The sequence below is a fragment of the Trachurus trachurus genome (genome assembly GCF_905171665.1).
Source record: "Trachurus trachurus genome assembly, chromosome: 10".
Lineage (NCBI taxonomy): Eukaryota > Metazoa > Chordata > Actinopteri > Carangiformes > Carangidae > Trachurus > Trachurus trachurus.
In genome coordinates this window covers 26012337-26038067 of record NC_139894.1, presented here as the reverse complement: position 1 = coordinate 26038067, position 25731 = coordinate 26012337, and the positions used below count along the sequence as shown (strand labels likewise).

At 41.4% G+C, this 25731-nt stretch overlaps 3 protein-coding genes across 3 annotated transcripts in view; all 3 read left to right on the top strand.

Annotated features, from left to right (window-relative positions):
• Positions 1–3842, top strand: part of LOC310993016 (connector enhancer of kinase suppressor of ras 2) — a 67465-nt gene extending 63623 nt beyond the window's left edge. Inside the window, exons 23-25 of the mRNA XM_083981256.1 lie at positions 357–1107; positions 2939–3201; positions 3333–3842. Coding sequence (XP_083837382.1) covers positions 357–1107; positions 2939–3201; positions 3333–3542 — 1224 coding nt within the window. The 3' untranslated portion in view covers positions 3543–3842. The remainder of the gene's footprint in view (positions 1–356; positions 1108–2938; positions 3202–3332) is intronic.
• A 3581-nt stretch (positions 3843–7423) lies between these two features.
• apool (apolipoprotein O-like) lies at positions 7424–14837 on the top strand. The gene is made up of 11 exons (XM_083980499.1): positions 7424–7488; positions 8441–8539; positions 8635–8760; positions 9295–9349; positions 9827–9925; positions 11047–11138; positions 11252–11368; positions 11717–11924; positions 12022–12288; positions 12605–12727; positions 14201–14837. The coding sequence occupies exons 1-11, from the start codon at positions 7477–7479 to the stop codon at positions 14287–14289; spliced, it is 1287 nt and encodes a 428-aa protein (XP_083836625.1). The 5' UTR covers positions 7424–7476; the 3' UTR covers positions 14290–14837.
• Positions 14838–21356: 6519 nt separating this feature from the next.
• agtr2 (angiotensin II receptor, type 2) lies at positions 21357–24010 on the top strand. Its single transcript, XM_083981313.1, has 2 exons — positions 21357–21531; positions 22110–24010. Exon 2 carries the CDS (start codon positions 22176–22178, stop codon positions 23421–23423), a length of 1248 nt encoding a protein of 415 aa, XP_083837439.1. The 5' UTR covers positions 21357–21531; positions 22110–22175; the 3' UTR covers positions 23424–24010.
• Positions 24011–25731: the final 1721 nt, after the last annotated feature.

Genomic DNA, 25731 nt, shown 5'->3' with positions numbered 1-25731 from the left:
TTAGGCATTCAGACATGTATTTGAAGGAGCAGTGGCATTGGTACCATGTTTTCCCAATGAGCCATTCAACAGTCATATCAGTCCTTCCTGGAGTTACTCATCTACCATCTCATAGCTTTTTTGCTCTCATATTTTGCTCTCTTTCTGTCCTTTATACTTTCCTGTCCTTTCTTCTTCTTTCTCCTCTCTCCATCCCTGCACTCGTCCTTCTCCCCCTTGTTTTGCGGGTCACCTTCTCCTTGTAACTGTGCTCACACCTTCATACCTTTCTGTCAACTTTTATCTGTCTCTCGTCTCGTCCTCCCTCCCCCATACTAACCAACTCCGTCCACCTCACTTACCCCTGGGCCCTTCAGTCTAACTTCCTCCATAGTTACGACCAGTTGCCCCGCTCAGTCAGCTCCATGAGCCTCATGCGCTCCACTCCGTCCCCACTCCCTCCACTGAGTGCCTCCACCTCCCCCATCCCTCCACAGATGGTCTCTTCCACCTCCCCTCTCCCTCCCCAGGTCAACTCTTCTAGCCCCTTCCCGGAGCCCAAGCACGGCCGACACTTCTCCAGCGAGTCCACACACTCCCACTCCTCAGCTGAGGACCAGCGTGGAGACGGCATGGGCATGGGTACGGGCACAGGCAGCACCAGCACACACTCGTCTGGCTGCCGCTCTTCCCATCGTGAGCGTCGATCCTGGCAGGACCTCATCGAGACCCCTCTGACCAGCGCCGGGCTGCACTTCCTCCAGACGGCACCGGGGGAGAGTGACTACGGAGGCCTAATGGGGACCATGGCCGGAGACATGGGGCTCTACGGAGGCCTGGGCAGACAGGGCATGTCCCCGGAGAGACGCAGGCAGGCCACTCTTCCTGTACGGAGACACCACGCCGCAGAGAGGGACAGGGAGCGGGATGGGCCCTTCCCTCTGGAGCGGGGGCCACACACGCACAGTCACACACACCGACGCTCACACAAGCAACGGAGCCAGAGTCTGCCCAGGAACAGGGACCCAGTGCCAGGAAAGCTGCTATACACCTCCGCTCATATGGAGGAGAGGAGCGAGGATGAAGAGGCAGAGGGACAGGCGGCAGATATGTTCGAGGGTGAGGAGGGTAAGGCAACTGCACACAGTCTGAATTATAATAATAATATGCACAGAAAGAACAAACTATGAAATAACAAATGACTCTAGAAGATTGTGCTATCCATTGTAATCTCCTACCTACAGTAGACCTATTTACTGCATATAAAATAAAGTCCTTCATTGAAATGCTCATAATAAAGTAATAAAATATTACAGTATCAGCAAAAATTCTTAAAGCATCAAGCATAAAAGTCACCATAATGCAGAACTATGGCCCCTCTGAGTGTTTTAGTATTAAATATTACATTAGTGGGTTATTATTAGTGATGCAATAACATGTAAGTAGCATTTTATTGTTGTAGCTGCTTGAGGGGAAGCAGATTTTATCGTTTTAATATAGTATGGTAGTTTGGGCTTTGGTTTGGTAATTTAACAGAGGAGCATCATATTTTGTTCATAAAGTCTCTCGTGGCTCCTGGAGACCCCGGGGCCTCTTTAGCAGCCCAAAAATACACCTAACATTGTTTTATCAGCTGCTGTGACCAAACTAATTCTATGAAAATGTATTTTAAACATAATTTTAGATTAACTTTATTGTCCACCTTAGTGGAAATTTTGAAATGATATGTTGGCATATTTTGGAGGTCAGTTTTGGTTTGTGGTCTAAGAGACCTCAGCTGTAAAACAAGATTTAATAATTATATCTATTAGCATGAGAGCTGTGTGAACAAGAAGTTCAATATACTTTACAGTTTAGGGCAAAAAAACAACAACAAAAAACAGAATTGAGGATATTTATTAATGCATGGATCATATACGTTTGAAATTTCTCTTCTTCCGGTGTAACAATGATGCTTTATGATCAGTCTGTACTTTGATACCTTCACAAATTGATTAGTATTATGACCCCACTTCACTTTTGTTGCATTTACTATTATTGGATTACAAAAAAGGGTGTGCTGTGTGTGGGATCACAAATACTGAGGACATTCTGAAAATCTAAACAATACACAGGTTTAATCTTTCAATCCCCAAGGTAACAAATAACTGTAGCTATAACATTTGTAGTTGTAGTGGAGCACTACCACTACTACCACTAAAGTACAAGTAAATTGGATGGAAAAGGTGGTGGTTTTTGCGGGGGGCTCAAGGACTCACATAGGTCCTGGCTTACTCTCAATGTGCTAACGACCACACGAGAAGTTAAATGTCTGGAACCCCCCGTTAGTCTGTTAGAAGAGTGAGAAGGCTTTTGGATGAGAGAGGAAACATCTTCAGACAAGTCCAGTTGCCTCCACACAGCACTAAGAATCCTCACTCTCCCAATTTCCATACTTTCTGGTGGTGTGTGTGTGTATGGGTTAGGGTTGTCTCTGATATTTACTTTTTTCTAACCTATACCTCCCAACTTTCCAAAACAGTACATATATTCACACATACTGTACACACACACACACCAGTAGGCTGACAGGGTATAGGATATGTAGGTATAGGTACATGTAGATATAGGTTATAGGATGACAGGTCAGGTTAACCATCAAAACAGATTTCATAAAACAATGGAGTTATAAGTTAGAAGAACAGGAAACTTAAATGCAAATATATCACATCAGAAAATATGTCAATAGTGGTTAGGGTGTAAAAAGAAAAAAGATCATTTGTCAACACACCAAGTTCTGTGAATTAACTGATGTTCATAATTTCATTTGCTATGTGAAAATGGCAGGACACGGTGCCACTGAGGAGGAGCATTAAACAATACGTCATTTTGTGTAGTAGTATTTCTCCTGTGTTAGTGTTAAGCACACCAGTGTACGTTCTGAATCTGACTCTTACTGGTCGTCTCCTGGCTGTCTCAGACCTGCGGGAATTGAGAGTTGAGAGCAGAGAGAGGAGGGTGTCAGAAGGAAGGGAGCGGCGAGTGTCAGAGGGCCGTGAGCCAGAGCCATTAGATGGTCTAGAACAGCTGTACCGGGCCTTGGAGCAAGCTAACCTGACGGCCCTAGGAGACCCCAGACCTTGTAGCAGGCAAGAGCTTCGACGCTGTTTCACCCAGAGAGCCAGGGACCCTCTGCTCAACGACAGGCTACACCGGGTGCGAGCCCTCCGCAGCACCTTGAAGGTAGCACAAAGAGAGGATTCTGTCACAAACACAGCAAAGATTTGGGGATTTAAAGAGGAATTAGACGTGCAAGGACTCAATGTGGTAATCTCTTGGTGTCTCTTTTCTCCCCCCTCCTCCCACCCCCCCAGGCCAAAGAGTCAGAGCTGGCAGTAATCTGTGCTCTCCTGGAGGACCCTGGCCTGTGCTCCCAGACCTTCAGAGAGTGGAAGCAGTGGCACAGCGATCTCTACTCAGACATCTGCCAGCTCAGCCCCGGCACCAACGGCCAGGACGACCTGTCCCCGCTAGCTGCTCCTCTCATGACTCACACACACTCCTTCATTGAGACACACGTGTGAGACAGAGAAGACAAACATAGACTGAACTGATATGCACACTCACTTACACATGCACACACATACACACAGACACACACATGCTCACAGAAACACACAGAGCTTTACATTAGCGAAACCCTTTCCCCTGATCAAGACTCTGAGCACGCACTCACACAAACACATACAGGAACACACATTGTAAGATGTGTAAATATCATAGAGGGAACAGTCTGAGACCTGCGTGTATGAACTTTTGATAATCCTGAGGACCCCACAGGGTGCCTATTGCATGCCTGAACAGAAAGCATTAATCTTCCTTTGTCTATGGAACTCAGCATAAACTCCACACGAGCAAAATGGAAAAAAAAAGGAGACTTTTTAACATGTCCGTTCCTTTGTATTGGTTTTGTTATTTTTTCCGGTTGATTTAAGGGGACAGGGGGAGCTATGTAGCAGCAATACAGAGGAGAATCCTTTTCACCACAGCACTGTACTTTTGTACTGATGAACTTTGCACCCAGAGCCACCAGTTCTCCCCCTTTCTCTCTCTCTTTTTTTCTCTCACTGCATATCTCACTGATTTACAGGGACCTAACTGTTGCTCGAGGCCGATCTGACGGGACAGTGTGGGGAACGTGAGGGCAGCGACTTTACTGTAAGACTGTGAAAGGTAGCCATCAATGCTGGTTTATCTGTTTTAGCTGGTGAAAATACGTGTCACAAGCATTGAGAAACAATTGTGCCAGCTAGATGCACACTATTTCAAACTGTGAACTGTTATAAAAAAAAACACAATTTTATCAGCAGAAGGAGGCTCCTCTGATAGAGTGCAATTCTATGATTCAGTTTGCATTCTCTCTCCCTCTCTCTCTGTGTTTCTCTCCATCTCCTCCTTCTCTTTTCTTAATTTTTCCCTTTTGTTTCCTCTCTCTCTCTCTAGTCCTCAAAGACTTGTGTATATGTGTATACTGCTGTGTATACTGATGTAAATGTTTGCGTTCCACTACCACTGTGATATGCTTCTAGAGGTAGCGGAGGGAAGACGGAGAGTATGTATTTGCGTGGGTGCAAAACTCTTTTTTTTTCTTCTATTTTTTTCTTCTATTTTTTTTTTTCATTTTTTTCTTAAACAGTGAATGCAAGAGCTGGAGAGTCTTTTCAAAGGAGTCACTCACTACAAAGAATGCACTTTCTATATCTCTATATCTCATTGGCTGCATCACAGGGTCTGTGTCTCATCGGCCTCTTTACCATTGCTGTTCAAAATATCAGGTAAAAGCATTTGCCGTCTCATTTTCTAAAGATTTGTGTACAGTCTACAAATATATTTAAGCATAGAAGAATATATAAATCTATTTACGTTTTGTGTCATAGATATAATGTAAAGTATGATGTATTCTATGCCAAGGTTTTGCAGTGTCCCCCTCTTCACTCTGTAGATGCAGGGTGTTTAGCAGTTGAACAACTAGAAGGCAAACAACAACAACAACCACCATCACTGACAGTTTTTACTGGTTTACATCACAGCTGACTCTTCTCCTGGTGATGTGTTGCATGAGAAAAGGCCTGGGACTGATTTGATTGGACAGGGTAAAAAATCGTGGATCATTTGTGTTCTTTCTTATTTTAAAAATAATATTTTTTATCTTCCTCTCATGATTGCAAGATAATTAGACTTGTAGCGCATGATACATGCAAACATACTGTCAAAGAATGACTTTTTATTTGTGTTCATAGGTTTGACATCTTTTTTTCATTAGATGGTGTTCGTAGACACAAACTGTACAATAACTGAGGGAGGCACTTTTGTATCTCAGTTTTTTTTTTAATCTAATGCAGATCCTTCTTCAGCATCTTACCAGAAGCTTTCAGTTTGGTATTTTGGTTTACATACAGTAGAGAGACTGACACACATCCAAAGGTTTCAGGAATCTTACCAAGGAGACAACCATACAGTTACTTCTAAAACAAAAGCTTTTTTTTGACATTCCCTACAAGCATTTGGTTGATAGTGGGCAGTCTAAGACCTCTAGATTAATTGGTCTGTAATGTCTGTGAAACTCAGATGAATCATTTCATCTGCAATATCAGGCCAAGGACTCAACGGTGCCCCCCAGTGTCGAAGACTCTGCAAGACATGCGTAGCACCTGCTGCATCCAGCACGTCTGTACTCTTCATATTTTAACTGTAGTTCTTTGAGTGTAGGTTCAGGTTTTTCATCATGTCACACTGTCTTGAAATATCAAACACACCCCAGAGATATAGCTCATGTTTTTTTTTTGTTTTTTTAAGTACATTTTTTTGTTCTTTTTGAATGGTTAATTTGAGAGTACCACAAAGAAAACTAAATGATGCAAGCACTTTCCCTGTGCCTCCCAACCCTCTCTTTGGCAATGGTGGACTGACTATACTGGCGATCCTACACACACACAGCTGTAGAAGAGCTACAATACAGTTTTAGTCTGCAGACCTCTCTCCGTTTCTCATCTGTAGTGTTGGTCTTCTTTTTCCAACCGCTGCTCCGCTGAGCAGGTGACATACTGTAGATTAAGGAGCTATGTGAGTTATGATTTGTAGGCACAGACTGTGTTAGTCCTCCCAGATTTTTGTGTGTGTAGACCTGCAGAAACAGGCCGAAAAGGGAGATTCCACTGTGTGTTCTTTCAGGGGTGTACACCTCATGGTACATTGCACAGGTGTTTAAGATGTAAGTTGCACTGCGACATTAAAAAAGGAACATATTGCTCTTTTTCAAGGATAATATTAGCTTACTGTTATTCTGTACATTAAACTGACTAAAGATGATATTAAAAAAGAAAGAAAATGACATTTATTCTTCCTAAAGTAGCCTTTTTTTGGTTTCATATATATGAATATATATTACAAAAAATACAGATTGTAAACTTAAGTTGTTAAACTTTGACTTCAATAAACTGAATCCTCTGCACTATGAGCTATGATCTGTTTATGTGTACCTCTTATTGGATTTATTGTAACAGCATTGCAATGTGTTCTGAGCTGATGTTTCCAGAACATAGATTTAAAATTTAGAGTCACCTCATGACGTTCCTGCATCGACTAATGTGTATATTTTAAATCTCTTTAACCAAACTAAACCTTTACTAGCTCAATCTGTTTAGCCACCCACCTTTAACTATTATGGGTGACTATTATACATGCTTTATATATTCTTTGAATTTATTAACCCCTGTTTCTCCTGGACAAGGTCATAGGAGGGAAAGGAGGTTGTTCATTCAGTCCCAAAAGGTCACCTATCTATCACAGGGGTGAAACATACTGACACCCATTCGCACTGACAATCAGTTCAGAAATTTACTCTTGTGTCCATTCTTCCTGACGCCCCATCTATACAATGTACAATGCACATGTGCCCTATCACTCCCAGTTCATCATTGGGCACATCACAAGCAGTGCTTTATGATATACTTCACAAAGAGAACACAACAACAACAGATTGTAATACCGAGCCTTGACGAGACATGACCACGATAAAGACCACCATAGTTAATATTACACTTACACTACAAGTTTTGTTGTGGTAACTATTAATGAGAACACAGTATATCCATCACACTTTCTATGAACATGAGCTTGTGGAGTGTCTTTAGATCCAAGGCCCCTGGGTAGGCTATTTTCCTTGCTTATGCCCTTTGCTGTTTGTGTGGAATTGCAGCAACAGTCAAATATAACATCCATGTAGCCTATTTATAAACAACAAAATGTGATATATGTGAAACTTCAGTTCTTTGGAGGCACATACAAAACCAGAGTCATCAGCCACTGTTTACTGAGCGCGTGGCACCACAGTGATGAGATCACATAAACACCGAGTGGTGCATGCGCCTCCTCTGGCCACTCGGTGGCAGCAGGTGACCGTGGTTCCGACCGGTGGAAGCTGTTCACGGAGCCCAAAGAAGACGGAGGGGTACTGTCATGGCGGCCAAGGTGAATGCTTGACATTTTCTCTTCGGCAAAGTTTTACTATGTCGTAGATGTATATTTTTCAATGAAAACGCGCGTGTATTGTTAACGTCAACCTGTCCCGAGCCGTTGGTGCAAACGTGAACTGACTGTCACTTTCCAGGCATTTGTACTGCACACGACAACAGCTTTGCTAACCACTGTGTGTGTGTCCACTGTGCTAGCCTCGCTCACTCAGTCCACGCTAACTAACAACCCCACAATTAGGTCAATAGTTTCCTAGTGTAGCGTAACAGCCGGTCAGTCTTACTACGTGTCAGCCCTGGCTTTGGTTTAAATACAGTTGGCACGTATTCCGCTCAGTTTCAGGTGACGCTGCTGTTCAGCTCAGCTAGCTTAGCTGGACACAGTTGTGAAGCTGTTACATACATGAGTTGTACACGCTGCATTAGTGGCTTTTATTTACACTGTAGACTATTTCTACACCAGTGCACATCAAGTAATAAAGTACATGTAAAGTAACTGTTGTGTCGACTCCACTAACGTCGCTGTTATTGACAGAATTGATTTTCCATGTGTTAACGTTACATTAAAAAAAAAAAAAAAAAAGCTAAACTTGTGAAATGTGATGCAAATTTCAAATTAAAATATCCAGTCAGTCATTGACAGAGTTCCCACTTAACATGTTATGGCATAAAAATTGCTGATTTGGTGTCATTACGTTTGGCTATAAATATGCATAACCATACACAGGGAATGTGTGGTAGATGAACCTCACAGTTAACTTTCACACTGGTTTTGCTACTTTGAATAATGCAGAGGAGGATGTACTTCTTCCATTACTGATGTACAGGAGTCATCTGTCAGTCAGTCTGTCTGTCAATCAGTCAGTGACTCAGTGTCTGTCACTTGCTGCCGTGGTTTTTGTGAGGTGATAGATGGATAATGACTGACATGTACTTTCATTGTGCACTAGGTGGTGATGGTGGCCGTCCCGACGGTGCTGGGAATAGCCTCAATCCGTGTGTACAATGTGAGCGAAGCCCCCACTGACGGGCTGGTTACTCGCGAGAAGGTACGTCTGTCTCCAAACGTCAGCAGATGTGACAAGACTCAGTGCCATTCACTGAACTGCTGCATCTTAAAATAATATCTCACCTCTCTCCTCAGCTGAACATCTACACACCGCTGCAACAGTCTGCCCAGGCCCAGTTTGTGCCCGAGAAGCCAGGTGTTATTGAGAGTGGGCTCACTACAGCCAGAGAGAGCATACTACCAGTGGCCCAGGCTGTTAAGGTATTAATGTTTTGCTGTGTGGATCTACAGAACAGAACGTACATCAGAATGAGTTCATATGCAGCATTTACTCACATCCTGTGTAACACTGTGCAACACAAACGGGTCAACCCCCGGTTAGTGAATTACACATCGTTGTGATGAAAATGAAAAAAAAAAAACAGCTAAAACACGTCAAAGATGTCTTATCTTGCATTTGCAGTGTTAGTTTTCCAACGTTGATTTTTGTCTCTCTTGTTTGTGGTTACACAGCACAGTCCCACGTGCCACAAGAGCTCTGTGCAGATACAACTTTGCAAACGGCAAAGTTGAGGAGTCAGACAGGAAATAGTTCATGCCGTTAATTCTGCAGCTGTGTGTGTGTGTGTGTGTGTGTTTACTGCGAGGAGATGTGACAGTTTGATACTGTGGAAGAGAGGGTGGAAAAACACTTCACATCACTCAGATGAATCTGCGTCATTGTTGTCTAGATGATGGAAGAAGAAGAATGATATAATGCAATGATTTTCAGGTTTGTTGTCCATTTCCCTGCAGGGTGCCTGCATCTCTGTGAAAAGGGGAGGTGTTAATCTCTACCATGCAGGAGAGGGTGAGTCAACAGTAGGTACCTTAAGGTCTCGTTTACAGCAAACACTTTCCCCCCATGAAAGTCAATGTCTAAAGCAGCCAGTAGAATAATGCAGTGGATTTCTGACTTCATTACTTTTTCAGGGGGTGGGGAATTGTTGTGTGTTACAAACTACATTGATGTTATAAAAACAAATTCCCTGCACTGTCAATTAACAGCATCTATTTTCTTCTCCAAAGTGCAGGGAACAGAATGTAGCTGAATAATGAATTATCAAACATCCTCTCTGACTGTGCATGTTTCTCTCTCCTATTTATACCGTGCGTGTTGTGAAAATTGGCATCTTAATGTCATCATCATGTTGTGTTACTGCTGCACACAATATAGCTGTTTTCATCATAAAGTTAACACAATGAGTCAGATGACCTTCTCAAAATGAAGGAAGGTCCCACGAGTATTAGTCAGCATATTGACTTTCCTATGTCTCTCTTTCCCCAGATGCATACTATTATCTCAAAGACCCTCCCCCAGGTTTTCTACCCAGATTTGGCACCATCACCATGGCTGGCCTGCTTGGAATGTTTCTGGCACGGAAAGGTAGCGAATCCCCCGTCTCTGCATCTCAAACACTCGAGGCCTGCTGGGAACAATTATTACCTCTTAATCTGTCCATTTATTTGTTCTTACCGCAATATTACAAGGAAAAAAGTTAGAAAGAAAATAGTATAAAATGATTATGCACTGTCATGTCACACTATTTACTATATAGTCATCATAAGCTCACATTTTGCCAACATTAGACACATTCAAGCCAAAAGCTGTAGCATCAAGCCCAGTATTGTTCAGATTCTCAGTACTGCATCAGTTCTGTATCAGTGTTGTTAATGATATGTGAAGACTCCATTTTCAGTGCTACAAGTTCATGAGCCCAAAAAACAACATTCATTTAACAAAACATATGAAACTGACCAACTGACTGCAACAAACAAAGTAAAGGTAAACAGTAAAAGAAAAAATCTTACCAAGCCCTTGGTGTCCACCTTTGATACACAGTGCTGCACGCACAATTTGGTTGATGCTCAGGGAGTATTAAGGATCTGACACCCACATCTGAGATGATCAAAAACCTTTGTTTCATGTCCTTGGCAATCCTGTAATGAATTCTGTCGCACCACTGTAGACGGGGAAATAACAGATGGCTTTGAAAGAATTTTCACCACCGCAAATATAGATGATCAATATGTAGTGTTCACTGTAGATGTTTGAGCCCTTTATTTGAATCAGGCTATTTTAGCAGTATTAAAAAAGAAGTACCTTCAGTCCTTTGCAATATTACGGTAGCGTGCCGACTAACTTGGTGTCATTGTAGCTTAAAATAAAAATTGCCATGCAGCTGTAAATGTAAATGAATATATGACCTGTCGTGTCATATATTTTTAAATCTCAAATACAAACCACTAGTGGGATCATGTTATGTACATGGAGGGAACATTTGGCTGGTGCTCAGTCACACTGGGCTGGGAAGAGGTTTTTGAACCTCCAATACAGTTTTTACCTGTGTTTCTTTGTGGGTCTAAATAGCTCATTATAGCCTGTGTGTGTGAATGTGTGAGTGTGACCTTTGTGAATACAGCAGTCCCAGATGAAGTTGTCCTCCATTATCTAATCTGTGCCAAGTTTGATTGATTGCCATTGTTCTTTGTAAAACTTCATTGTAGGCACTCGTTTCAAGAGGTTAGCTGTACCACTGGGCTTGATGAGTGCAGGAGCCTCAGTGTGCTACCCAGCCCAGACAGTGGCTGTGCTTAAGGTAACAACTTCTTCAAATTAAAACATCTTGTTAACTACTCGCTCCATCATTCTCAGTAACAAACCTCCTTATTTTCCGAGTGTGACCCTGTTATTGACTGTTGTGCTGTGTAGGTGACGGGTAGGAAGGTGTACGCTGCAGGGCAGTGGAGCAGCGCTGCAGTGGCTTCGTTGCTCGCCTCCAAACCCAAGGAGCCTGTTGCCAAAGAGATAACAGCTTCACAACCAGAGGTTAACACTCACTGAGTTTCTGAACTGATTGTCACATATCGATTCAACTGGCTCGTTTTAAAATAGAAACAAGTGTAAAGCCGTTTCACTGTGTGTGACTAAAACCAAAACATCTGTTCAACCTCTTTAATGTTATCTGTCTTCCCGCTGAGTTATTTTCCATTGACATAATTTACTTTCTAAAGAAAATCCCTTGTGTCTCAGTCAGTCATATTCTATTTCCTTTCCCAGCAATTTGCCTTTGATCGTTGAGTTGTTACGGGAATTTGCGCTTTTTGTTTCATATGCAGTCACTTGTGATTTTGTGATTTAGAAGGCGACGCTTAAATGTGTTATACATGTTGTCAGTCATCTACAGTGTCAAATGCAGAGTGTGCAGCCGTTGAGGCCTCAGAGCCCAGCTCCACCACAGACAGCTCATCCCAAAGTGCTACAATCCCAGAAACAGAGGCAGCTGAATCTGTTCCTGTCTCTGAAGAGCCCAACGCTGCTGTCATAACAAAGGAGGCGTCCTCAGTAACACTCTCAGAGATCTCCCCCACAGAGACCAGCACAGGTATTGTAGATATTAATCCCTGTCTCCATCTCCGTTTCACACACAATCACACAAGTGCATCTGCCGATGATGTGCCGTGTTTCTTCCCCCTGTCCAGATCCCGTGGTACATTCTGTGCCAGCAGAGACAGAAGCCGCTCCTCCCTCTGAAGAGCTGCCTGCCCCTGTTGAAAGCGAGGAGCCCGCAGACACAAAACAAGCACCACAGGACGTCTCAAACGATGCTGTCCCAGCCGAGGCCGCGGCGAGCGTAGAACCAGAGGCGGCAGAGGCTGTCCCCGCTGAGACCGCCGAGACTGCCGAGGTCGAGTCTGCACCCCCCTCTGAAGAAGCACCTGCTCCGAAGGCCTCAGAGGAGGCAGCAGGTACTAAAACACTCTGGCCCTTGATGTCAAACCGCCAAAAAAAGGATCAAAGACACAAGATCAAAATGATGCCAGATTGAATCAGCTTCTTTTTGAGCATTACTCTTGGTACAGAGGAGCTAATGACTTTATGCACCTCTTGTGTTATTTCTTATTAAACCCATCCTGTACAGTGCACTAACATGCAGAATAAGAACTTTCAAAACAGCATGACTTTATCACCAGTCTGACATCACAGTAGCTTCATAAAGGATGAGGTACACATCAGTTCATGATTCTGCTGCTGACCTTGTGTTTTATTTTGACTTCTCCTCAGAACCAGTTGTTGAATCAGCTGAGCCTGAGCCCACTGCTCAACCAGAGGACGCCCCGACCACAGCACTTGCATCACCACCACCACCACCACCTCCTGAGCTGCCTGCAGCAGAAAACAACAAAGGTAGTGTGATGAGCTGCTGCTCAGACATACACCACTGGTCCAGTTTATTAGCTGGACACTGACTCACTCAAGCACACATACACACACATAGACACAGAATCACCTCTGCAAATAACTTGAATTCTTGTTCTTTGTTACTCGGTGTGTTGTTAGTTATCCAGACTTTTGATGAGCCGAGGTTTGCTCATGCTGTTATCAGTTTTCTCCAAAGGTTGTGTTGCTTCATAGCTCCAAAAACATGTGGGGGGAAAAAAACAGTTTCATTCACATTAACTGGCACCTACAATACTGGCAGTCTTACATCTCCTCTCTCAGCCAAACACACACACCACCTTTGGACTTCTGAGAATCCATCTATATTTTAACAGTTAAATAGATTGAGAAGTAAATGTTCTGCAGCCGTTTACCTGTGGGACTCTTCTGTTAGATGGCAGAGAATAATAAAATAAAACGAGTCAGCATTTGGAATATGCAGTTTGAAAACTTTAGTCAAGCATTGGACTCACAGTTTGTAACAGTCAAGATGGTCTGATTTTAAGATTAACAGAAAGGCAATTTCACCAGGCGGTGATCCCATATTGCAGGACCCTGTAGAAAAATAATCAAATCAGTCTCCAAATAAACTCACTCTCCATGGAAAATAAATTTCCTGTTGCTGCAGATGTCCTCCATATGTGTACTCCAAAACAACTAGCATCCAAATAAATTGCTAAATATTTATGGATTCTTAATGGGGAATAATAAGACTCTACTGAAGAAGCAGTGTGGATTTATTTATTATATTTTTTTAGTTAATAGCTTTGGGTTATTAGTATTCAGTGAGAGCAGGTTGGTTTGAAGATGAGATTTGAGACTTAAACTGCTCTCACTGACAATATGTATGTCTGTCTACTTTATCTTTGCATATAAATGATGTGTTAATAATCAAATAGGGGTTTCACATTGTATCAATACACAGTGGCTCATTGTTAATCTATTACATACAGCTTATAACACATTATACATGTCCCAGTGTTTTATTCTGTGTTTTCATTTAATCAGTTTAAATAAATTATGTAAATATGTATGTACCCATTTTATGTTGAAAGTCAGTAGTCCTCATCAGAGGTCCTTATTTTCCCCTGAATGCATGGATGTGGTAGTAGGTACAAGGGTTTATAAACAGCTTTCATTTACTTACATTTACATTTTTTCCACTGAGTGTTTTTACCTGTGGTCCAACTTGAACTTCATATTCATTTGGTGAAGTGTATTCGCAGTAATACAGTATAGTCTAATGATCGGATCAGGAAAGTACACACCTACACACATGCTCAAGACTCAGTTGAGGTATTTCTAGGTGGTGTGGTGTCAGTTGTTTTTGATCTTTGTAAGAACCCACGCCTCTTGTTATTGTAGATAAGAAGACCTTGTCCCTTACTTGAAGTAAAACGTGTAATAATTCAGTGTTGTCTTTCTCTTATTGCCCTCCAGAGGGCTCTGGTTTCAAGGCAGACCCCTCACTGATGGACTTTGGCCAATCCAGCCCGGAGGATGAAGACCTGTACAGCACTCGCAGCTGAGAGAGCAGTCTGCAGCAGCAGAGACCTCATTCCCACACTGCCATCTCATCCAGACTGACAAACATTCTGTGTCATTATGCTGTTTAAATTGCCATTTTACAAGCAAGCCTAGTTAGGTAGTCTTTTATCAATGTTTCCATTCTCATTTTTCTGCCTACATCATTTATATTTCCACATAATCACTGAAATGCATTTGCATTGCAAATAGCAGCAGGCAGTTGGTGTGGAAGGACCGAAATCTAGAAAAAAAATACACCCACAACTGTTTACAAGTCTTTGAATTCACAGATGGCAGATTGTGAATATTTCTCTCTCTTCATGTCATTTAACAATTACTGGCTTTTTTGCTACAGCTTTTAAGTCATGAGTGCACAGTGCTTTTATTTATTGTAATTTAGCCCACTGTTGGTAAGCGCAGCACATGTGCTGGTAATGGTTACAAGATGTAACTTGGGCACTGTTCCATTTTGTTCAAAATGGTCAAAATCAGAAATCGTCTTTACTTTGTTGATTTGAAGAACTCAAAATAAATCTATATTTTTCAGGGATCTGCATCGTCTTCTTGGCCACCGAGTTTGTGTTCTGACTTGTTCTGAATTGTAGGATCATATAAACTGTACAATCCAGTTCAGTTTGTCATTGATGAATTTCAAAACTTCAGGGATAATTGGAAAGATGTTTGGAGTTTAGTTTTTGCAAATGAGAGATTTCAGTGCTTCTCTCAATATAAACAATACTGAGAACATGACAAAGTGAAAACAACCTCTTACATACTGGGTCAGGACTGATGAGTAAATGTGGCAATTTTATCCATTTGTAATCAAATTCTCGAAAGATTAGACCAAAAGACTGGGTGGGGGTGTTAAATGCCACAGTTACAGTGAAATGCTGATGTAATATTGGAAAAATAACTTTGTTTCTTTTCCCAAACAGATAAAATGGGACACAGAACAGATTCACTCACTAACACAACTCAGTCTTTTTCATAATCAGTCATCATCTGGAGATGAAGGACTTGTCACACAAAATGCTGAGGATGCAGTAATAACACAGATCTTTTACTAAAACCCTTCTTCACAAAAATCTGTAGATATATATCCGTCTGTCAACCCTGGAGCAAAATCTAATTCCAAGTGATGCAGTCACTTTCTGAAACACAAGCTAGGATGTTAAAGTCATTAAAATTTCAATATGCCTGTACAGTATGTGAACAAGCATTAGTCATTGAAATGATTATTTCGAGGAGCTCTGAAAGTTTGTGCACAAAAGTGTGTGAACGTCATGTGTGTGAAGCATTCTTGGTGCCACATGTTTTTGCTTATAACTGCGAGCACACGGTTTGTGCCAAGGGATGGGGCTATCTGTTAACATCTTTATAGCCTTTTTACTGCTCCTCAGAGGAACCAGAGTTGCCTGGACCTCATAAACTCTGCATGAGGTTGACCAGAGTCACGACCCTCAGCCATGTGTGTATAACAAAGAAAAAAGAAAGAAAGGGAGGAAGATGGCAGATCATTTAGACATCAATACTTTTTTTCATCATCCTTCCTGTTGCACATGGAGGAAAAATACACATATGGGGACCAAGCTTTCTGCAGCGTCTGAACATTCTGCTTTGAGTTGCAGGGTTAAGGGACTTGTTGGCTGGTGAGACTGTGTTGTGTTAGAGAAGCACTACCAAATGTTCAGACAAAAAAAAAAAAAAGTTCAGAAAGATCCAGAGACTCTGTGTCCTTCCACCAACAGTGGTAAGAAAACCACATGGAGTATATTGACTCTGTTAAAAAATAGAACAGAGCAGACAGAGTGGGATCTGTGCAATCTTCTCTTCTCACAGCTCGTGAGGAAGGATGGACATCTTGTTGCTAAGCTGAATTAGCCACAGTGTTCGAGGTCTCAGAGCCCAGCCCACCCCGTCAAGATGTGATACTAATTATAGTCTCGTCTCACCTCTCTCTAGGGTCCCCTCCACATATGGGGCCCCCTCTTCCATACAGTGTCCCACACAACCAGCAGTTATCATAATGTCCTGAGAACTGATGTTAGCGAGTGATTTTTTTTTTTATCTTGAACAGCAGAGAGGAAGTGGGACTCAGAACGCTGACCTTTCACCTCTCACCCCCATGAGCCAGATTTTCCACAGAGGACTGTGTGAGGGTTACGGTTTGCAGTGGTTATCTTCCCAGGGTCCAGCTGGTTAGAGAGAGACCCCCACCATCAAATAAACACATAGCACATTTATCAGCAAACAATATAAACACAACAATTATGTAAGCCACTGAAGGGCCTTTGTGAATATAGTGAATGTTTACATGTGCACATCTTTCTCTTTATTCCTGTGGGTCAGCATGTGTATATAGTATGTGTACATGTTTTTGTACAATTTCCTGTGTTTGCAGATAAAATGAGAAATTTGGCAGTTTGCTCTGTTCAATGGAAACATATCACATTACACCCTCTTAGAGTGACTGTATGTTATTCATTATAATTAGTTTGGAAGTTTTGCAGGCTACTGATATATAAACTGTGTTAACTTTTTGGTTGCTCAACATCCCCTGTTATATAATCATTACAACTTGTTTAATGAGTGGAGAGAAAAAGAAACTTTAAACAAACTACATCAGCAAAGAAATTAAATGTCATACTTTTAATGCAGAAAAAAAAAATAATTGGCCAGGAAATTGATGTCCAGTAAGGGCTGTGGTGTAAGATGAGGTTTGATGCTCTCTGCTCCATTGCTCCTCTTATCTACTGCCCGTACATACACACACTCCCACACATGCTCCATATTAATCACTCAGCCTCTCAATTTGTGCTTGTGCATGTAATGTTCAAAAAAATATGGCAGATACTGAATTTTCTGGCAGAAATACCTTAAAAAGTGAAATAATTATCTGTGTGCTTACAAGCCAATTTAATTGATTGAGATAGGACAAAGGGAGATTGTCATTCCAAATGTAGACAAAGGTCAAACAGAAGCAGCTGAGATAAAACAGGTGAAAGTAAGACACCGGATGTAAAAGACTGAGACATTATGTGAAAGTCTGTTTTCACTGTATCACGCAGAAACTACAGCTGTCATGGAACAAGTAGTTTCCTGTGTGTTACAGTCAGAATAATAATGCGAAAATGCTTGAAAAGCTTGATAGGAGTTTGCATCCCTAACTCCACTGACACATTGTGATACCTTACACATCGTGTTTTAAGCTGACTGCTAACGCTGACATGGCACGCTCACAATGTGTTGATGTTAAGTTATTTTACCTTTTTGTGTTAGGTTGCTAATATTTACTAATTAGCAACATATAGACGTGTGTTAGCATGCTAATATTTGCTTAACATGGAGAATATACGAGTATAAGACTGCTAAAACGAAAAGTCGCTATTCAATAGGCCACTGGATTTTGACATGAGTGGTCAACTTCAGACACTGAGATTGCTGCTAGTAGCCTATGACCAATTGTTACAGCAGCAGGGGGTGGCCTATTATGTAATTACATTGAAAGCATTAGCCGGTAACACTTTATAATAACTATCCGTTATAACTACTTAATAGATCATTAGTAAACTGTTAATTAATGAGTTATTAATGACCTGTTAAGTGTTTGTTAACAGTTTGTTAAGGATTTATAACAATGCCTTATAGATAGTTAATAGACCATTAATAAACTGTTAGTAAATCGGTTATAAATGACTTGTTAAATAACAGTTAACAATTTGTTAAGGATTTATAACTGTGCCTTATAGATAGCCAATAGATAACTTGTTAGTTAATGAGTTATAAATGACTTGTTAACTGTATGTTAATGATTTATAACTACACCTTATAAATTAGTAATAGATCATGAACAAGCTATTAGTGAATTACTTACTAATGACTTGTTAAGTATCAGTTAATATTTTATGTATGTTATTGGGACGTTATTCTAAAGTTGCAACTATTCCTCATGTATTAACTGTTAGTAAATGAGGAATAGTTGCTTTAGAATAACGTCCCAGTTACATACATAAGCTAATAACTAATATATTAACTCACACTTTACAGATCAGTTGTTAATAGTTTGTTAACCATCTACTAATACCAGTGAAACTTTGTAGAACAGCAAATGGGTGGAAAAAGTTCAAGGTACAGAAATTTGATGTGATATTTAAAATATCAAATTTTTGTACCTCAACCTTGTTCCACCCATAGGCTGTTCTGTGTACTGTATTTTACCAAAGAAACACCACATGTTGAACATTGTGTAAATGTTCACAAAATGTTCACAAAGGGCCCGCTCTCCTCACCAGTAGGGGGCAGTGTTGGCGAGTAGCTGAATTAAAACAAACGAAGAAGACTGCTACTGGATTATCTCGAGAAATTATTTTAATTCCCAGTGTTAATGCATCACTTTATTACGTTTTAATATTTTTCATGCAATAAAGTAACTGTTTAGATCCCAAACAGCCTGCGTCATTTGGATAAACTAACCGCATATTGGGGATCTAAACAGTTACTTTATCGCATGAAAAAATATTAAAACTTAATAAAGTGACGCATTAACAGTGGGAATTAAAATAATTTCTCGAGTTAAACCAGTAGCAGACTTCTTCGTTTGTTTTAATTTAGCTACTCGCCAACACTGCCCCCTACTGGTGAGGAGAGCGGCCCTTTGTGAACATTTTGTGTACATTAAACACAATGTTCAACATTTCATCTGTGGTGTTTCTTTGGTAAAATACAGTAGCCTACACAGAACAGCCTATGGGTGGAACAAGGTTGAGGTACAAAAATTTGATATTTTAAATATCACATCAAATTTCTGTACCTTGAACTTTTTCCACCCATTTGCTGTTCTACAAAGTTTCACTGGTATTAGTAGATGGTTAACAAACTATTAACAACTTATCTGTAAAGTGTGAGTTAATATTAGTTATTATCTTATGTATGTAACTGGGACGTTATTCTAAAGTTGCAACTATTCCTTATTTACTAACAGTTAATACATGAGGAATAGTTGCAACTTTAGAATAATGTCCCAATAACAGACATAAAATATTAACTGATAGCCTACTTAACAAGTCATTAGTAAGTAATTCACTAATAGCTTGTTCATGATCTATTACTAATTTATAAGGTGTAGTTATAAATCATTAACATACAGTTAACAAGTCATTTATAACTCATTAACTAACAGCTTGTAAGTTATCTATTGGCTATCTATAAGGCACATTTATAAATCCTTAACAAATTGTTAACTGTTATTTAACAAGTCATTTATAACCGATTTACTAACAGTTTATTAATGGTCTATTAACTATCTATAAGGCATTGTTATAAATCCTTAACAAACTGTTAACAAACACTTAACAGGTCATTAATAACTCATTAATTAACAGTTTACTAATGATCTATTAACTAGTTATAACGGATAGTTATTATAAAGTGTTACCCATTAGCCTTTAGCAGTACAGTATGTTTCTGAATATTAATATCATTGATATATAAGATCACTAGAAGTTGCTATACGTATAATTTTAATGCTACATACATTGCTTGTGGCTGTGGCTAATGTTGGGTCATGTAGTTCGTAAGAATACATTATAAATAAAACAAATATGTCTTTTAGGGTTGAATGTTAGTGTGCAATAACTCTGCTGGATAAATTAAGTGCAGTAGGCTACATTGTTTCTACAACATTTTTCAATCAAATGTGGAGAAGTAGAGGCATAAAGAAGCAGAAATTCGTCCAGCGCCTCAAAATTGTATTCAAGCACATTAGATTAAATGTGCTGTGTGGAGACATAGCTGTTTGTTATTTTCTGTCTTCATCTATTTAAGTTGGCCACTGTGACGCCATAAATTTCAGTTTTTAGTTGTTGCATGTCATGACTAAGGGTCCTTGGCTTCCCTGTGTGTGTGTCTGACAACAACTGTGCATACCCGGCGTGCCAGTGGAAGAACACTGCATTATGAAGTTTCCATTTTGGAAAGCATTCCCATTTTAATAGTTCTGCAACAGTGCATTCCCAATTTCTCATGTTCTGCAAGTAGGCAACAGCAGAGCTCTTCATTTGCAGCCTTCGAATCCTGCTGCTTTCTGTCTCACCTTCATCTGTCATCCTCACCGTCGGCTTCCTCACAACTGTTAGAAAATGGCATACGTATCCTCATAGACATTCAGTGGAGCAGAGTAACACACACACATCTGAACACAAGTGAGCACTTTGCGTTGAGGCAGACAGGCTGATATTTAGGTACTGTTGCACAAGTATTGAAGCACAGAAACACACATGCACATGCACACACTCGTGCGCATATAGGGATAGATGCATGCTCACACTGTTGATCAAAGGAGCTGTGATGTAATCAGTCTCCGAGCTTTGCACGCATCCCTCATTAACTTTCACCAGAGGCTTTAATGAAAAACCACTGGAGGGAATCTCCTCTTTCTCTCCCTCTTTCCTTCTCATCTTCTCGTTCACTCCCTGCAGTATCTGCTCGTCCTCCTCCTCATTCATCTTCCACACTGTGCCCCCCCCCTCTCCCCACCTCTCCCCCATCTCTCCCTCTGCCCCAGTGGCTGGCTTGACTTCCGCTCAGGCAGAGTAAATATTTCCCATGGCTTGTCTGACCGCTGGCAGAACGAATATGACACAAAGTGCAAGACTCTGCTAATTAACACGGCCTCCGTTTTTCGGGTCAGAGGCCCCCGACGGGGACAGTTAAGTTTGACACCTCAAACACTCTGGTGTCCTGTTCATTACAGTCAGGTATGGCATTTGGATGTGTGTCCACAGTCACTCAGGACCCAACTTTTACAGTAACACACATCTTGACTTGATTTTCCTAGTTTTTGCCATTTCTGGTTGAGACTCTAAAGAGGGAGGAAGAAAAGGGGAGAGGAACTTTCTCTTTCTCCTCCCTCTCTTTCTGCAGACTGGCTCATGTCCAGGTAAGTCCAGCCCCTTGGTGATGTTGAAGGTATGACGTGTAGCAACTTCCCTGTTGTGCAATAATCAAGGGGGCTCCTGGGGGCTATAAGACCCCCAACCTCAGCTGGTTTCTCAGAGCCTCCAATCTGTTTTCTCTAAGCGCGCACACACACACACACAAGCACAGAGGCATGACATGGTCCAGGGTAGTCAGCTACGAAGATTTCACTTAGAGGGGTCGAGGAGCAATCGTCAAGACATGGACTTTAGCCAACAGACGCACTGAAAACTGCTTGACTGCTTGGACTGGATGCTCAATAACTCAAGGTAAAATGAATTCTTTCAAATGAAATAATATAGTAAATCTGGTCTGATTTTACTATATCTTCTCTTTTCTACCAATACATAAATAACGTTTTTACTGTAATTTTGTATATTGGAAGAAGTTATTTGAAGATTTCTCCTGTGTTTCTGACTGCCTGCTTTAAATTCTATTTGTTTTTGTTTTTTTCTGTTATCAATAATGTATTCCTCTGGTGCACTGGACGGTAATAGGATCAGTTTTTGTGGCTTTTAAGATCCTTCTGAAACCATTAAATTGAATATGAAGCTGACACTTTTTAAATTGAAATCATGAATGTTTAAAAAACTCTTTTCAGCCGTTAATCCAAAATACACATTTCTGAGGAATCCAATGAACAGACAACCTATTACAACCACTTCATTTGTATTTAATCATTGCCCAACTTTGAGAATGGTGTAATGTATTGTTGTTGCGATTAGTTATCAAGTAGTACAGCTAATAAACACTGGGGCCAGGTACAGATTACCACATATAAATACTTTTTCTTCAGCCAAAAAAGGCAGCAGAATTTTTATGCTCCCATGTCTTGTTTTATTTCCAGCTGACCTTGGAAAACTGAAAGGGGGGAAGTTGAACTGTGTGACGCAAGGGTACATCCAGTTCCATAATGGAGATCCCAGATGACCTCTCTATTTTCAACTGCACCTCCTCCCTGAATCAAACTTCAGAGATCTATCCCAACATCTCATGTGAAGACTGGACTAATTTACCCATATCTACAGTCATCCCCATCATCTACAGCATTATCTGTGTGTTTGGAACTATTGTCAATGCCCTGGCGGTGTCTGTGTTGGCCCATGGCAGCACCTCAAGGAGAACTGTAGCTAACACTTTCATGCTGAACCTGTGTGTGTCTGACCTGCTGTTCTTGCTGTCTCTCCCGCTGTGGGCCGTCTACTACTCCCGGGGCTACAGCTGGCCCTTTGGACGGGTGGCCTGCAAAATCTGTGGCTTGCTCCACAACCTCAACCTCTACGCTTCTATCTTCTTCATCACATCCATGAGCATAGACCGCTACTTGGCCATCGTGCATCCACTCCGCTCACAGAGCGCACGAGACTCCAAACGTGCCCGTCTCACATGCATGCTGGTGTGGGTTCTGGCATGTGTTTGCTCAGCCCCCACCTTCACTCTGAGGGACACACACTACATCAGTACGCTTGACGTGGAGGTCTGTGGGATAAATTATCCTAGCTATACCTGGTTTCTGACCCTGGTCTGCATAAAGATGGTTCTGGCCTTCCTCCTCCCGCTACTCGTCATCTCCTGTTGCTACTGTGCTATTGGCAGACATTTGCTGGCAGACACAGGGCTGGTAAGAATGCGGAATCCGTCTCGCCCCTCCACCATGTCCTCTTTTAAATCAGTGGAGTCCCAGGAGAGCTGTGGTAAACCAGACAGACCTCCAACCCCCTCTGTGAGCCCTAGCTACAGCGGGGGTAGACCCCTGGAGGGCAGGGGTTTGGAGAGGGTTTTGTGGACAGTAGCCGCTGTGGTCTTGACCTTCTTCCTCTGCTGGTTTCCCTTCCACTGCGTGACCTTCATGGATGTGCTGAGCAGCGAGGGGTGGTTGGACAGCTGCTGGGTTAACTGGACCATCCACAACCTGACCCCTCTCACCTTATGCTTGGGCTTCTCGAGCTCAGCCATCAACCCAGTGCTCTACTGCTTCATAGGGAACCATTTCCGGGGACGTCTCGGCGGCCTCTGCAAGGGCTTGTGTTCGCGTTTGAAGGCCCGTGGGGAAGATCACAGCCAGAAGAGGGGCTCATTCAGCACCAGACTGAGCTCCTTCTCCAGAAAACTCAGTGACCTGAAAGACCTGGCGATTGTGGAGCCCCCTGGTTCTGCTTAGCCAACTCCCAGAGAGGAGACTTTCCTTTCCCTCCACCAGCTTCACACCTTAAGAATGAATGTGAAATGAACTCCTATATGTGCGGATGTGTGAGCGAGAGCTGCTACTATAAAATTCTATAAAGCAATAAAACTATAAAATTCCAGCAGAGCTCATCTCTACCCTATAGCGCTAGGAAAAGTAACTACAAAAGATGGAGATGAGAAAAAAGGGTTGAAAGTTTGGAGGTTGGTGAAAACAATGTGACAATTTGAAAGGGGTCACTTGTAGTAATGAATTATTCACCAAATCTGCAGCTCTACCTGGCTCTACTGGGCTTTATAGTGAGTTTCGGCTCAGTGTTTAGCTGTCCCATCCCCGGCTTTACTTTTTACTGTTTTGATTTATTCTCATGGTGTGTTGTTTTTTCCAACAGCAGGCAGCTGTTTTGGCTGTTTCCAGTAAGAAATGAAAAATGAAAACAAAAAACCAATCTAAAAATCCACTGTACACTATCAGACAGACAGGTCATGACTGGTGGAGTACTTAGTAGCTGGAGAGCCAGATATTTCCTCAGAGAGATGGTATGACCAAAAACAAAAAAAGCAGAGTTACATTTGTCACATAGACAGAATGACGTTGATAATGCTCTGTAAATGCTGGATGTGTAAATACACGACTGTTGACTGACACTATCAGACACTGTTTAATGTGTCAGTGTAAAAACAAATTCTTATGGGTTTAATGATACAGAGAAAAGACTTAAAACCTGCGGAGAGTTGGGCTGAGACAGTTACGACTTTGCTAAGCGTGGACAAGTTACACTGCTGCTACCTTTTTGTTTTTTAATCCTATACTAAGATTTGGCTACTGCCTTGTTTATATGGGCATTTTCCACAGGCTACTGGGTCAAAATCGACTTTTCATATAAAACAGTAGGTACATTTTGCTAGCTTTAGCATAAATTTGCTTGTTTTGTAGTCTTGCAAAAATACACACAGTTTTCTTTAAGAGTGTACTGAATGTTCCCTCACATATGGTAAAAAAGAAAAAAAAAAGACTGTATACTTATTCAGTTTTGACTAAATGTGTAGTTACTGTATTTTGGCTTTGTAATCAGAACAGGCCTAAAGATGAATGGAAGATATAAAGGGATAATTATTAACCAATCATAACAGTGCTATTTTTCTCTGTGGTTATTGGGACCAAGATGTTATTTGTGTAATCTACTTATAACTTTATTATGTATTATTCTCTAAGGATAATGTAGGAAAAAACAACACTGCATTTCTTTGACTGTATAAGAAATAAAGTAAGCTGTTTTTGCCAAAAAAAAAAAAAAAAAAAAAAAGCAGTCTCATTGCCTGATATAATTCTCTCTTCTGAAATGGGGCATTTGTTGCTCCAGTTCCACACATGCATTGATTTTGTGAAACCCATGCCATTTACAATTTTATGTTCCTTTCCCAGTCTTACCCTCCAACAGCTGTGACTGAGAGCTTCCCCCACCTGGGAATGAGAGCACTGGCAGATGGACTTTCAGTCAGTCTCCCCCCTTTTTCCTCCCGTCCCAGAATGCCTCTCATGGATTCCGTACATACTGTATCAAGGCCAGATATCATAATCTCATACTAATGTCCTTATGAAACATTCCAGTCAGGCCACTTGTGTTGGTTGAGGGAGCTGCCAGCTAATCAATGATGTATCTCGGTCTGTTATTTGTGTCCAGTATAGATCCACAGCATGCTGCATTGAACCTCTGCTGCCTCTGTGAGCTGAGAGCCAATGCAGTATGGTATAATTTAGTTTGCACTGAGAGATTATTACTTTACACTTATGAAGGTTAAGTGGCTAAATGCTAGACATGCTTTTGTTTCTGACCAAATGTTGAAGTGTTTTTTTTCTATTTCATGCTCCAAGGGTAGTCTGAATGTCTTTCCACATTAACAGTAAGGCAGAAAAAGTATTCAGCCCACACCAGAGGCTCGTTGCAGTAGATCGTCTTGCATTAGTCTTCCAAACTTTGCCACTGGATGGCGCTAAATTGCTGTAAAAGCAATGACTAAGATGCCCCTGGCTGCTTACCCAGACAGAGCCCCTTAGTCCCACCGCTCATGATCTTTTTGAGCTGAGGGAAAAATGGCTCTGACATAGACTGATGACTCATGTAGGCTACAGTTCTGAATGTATAAAAGCAGATATGCTCAACAAATGCTATATTAAAGAGAATATAGCAGAGAATACACCACTGAGTAGAACTCCATGGTTTGCCTTTCTGAAGAGTCTTTTAGAGAAGCATATGGTGGTCTGAAGGACTCCATGTGACCAC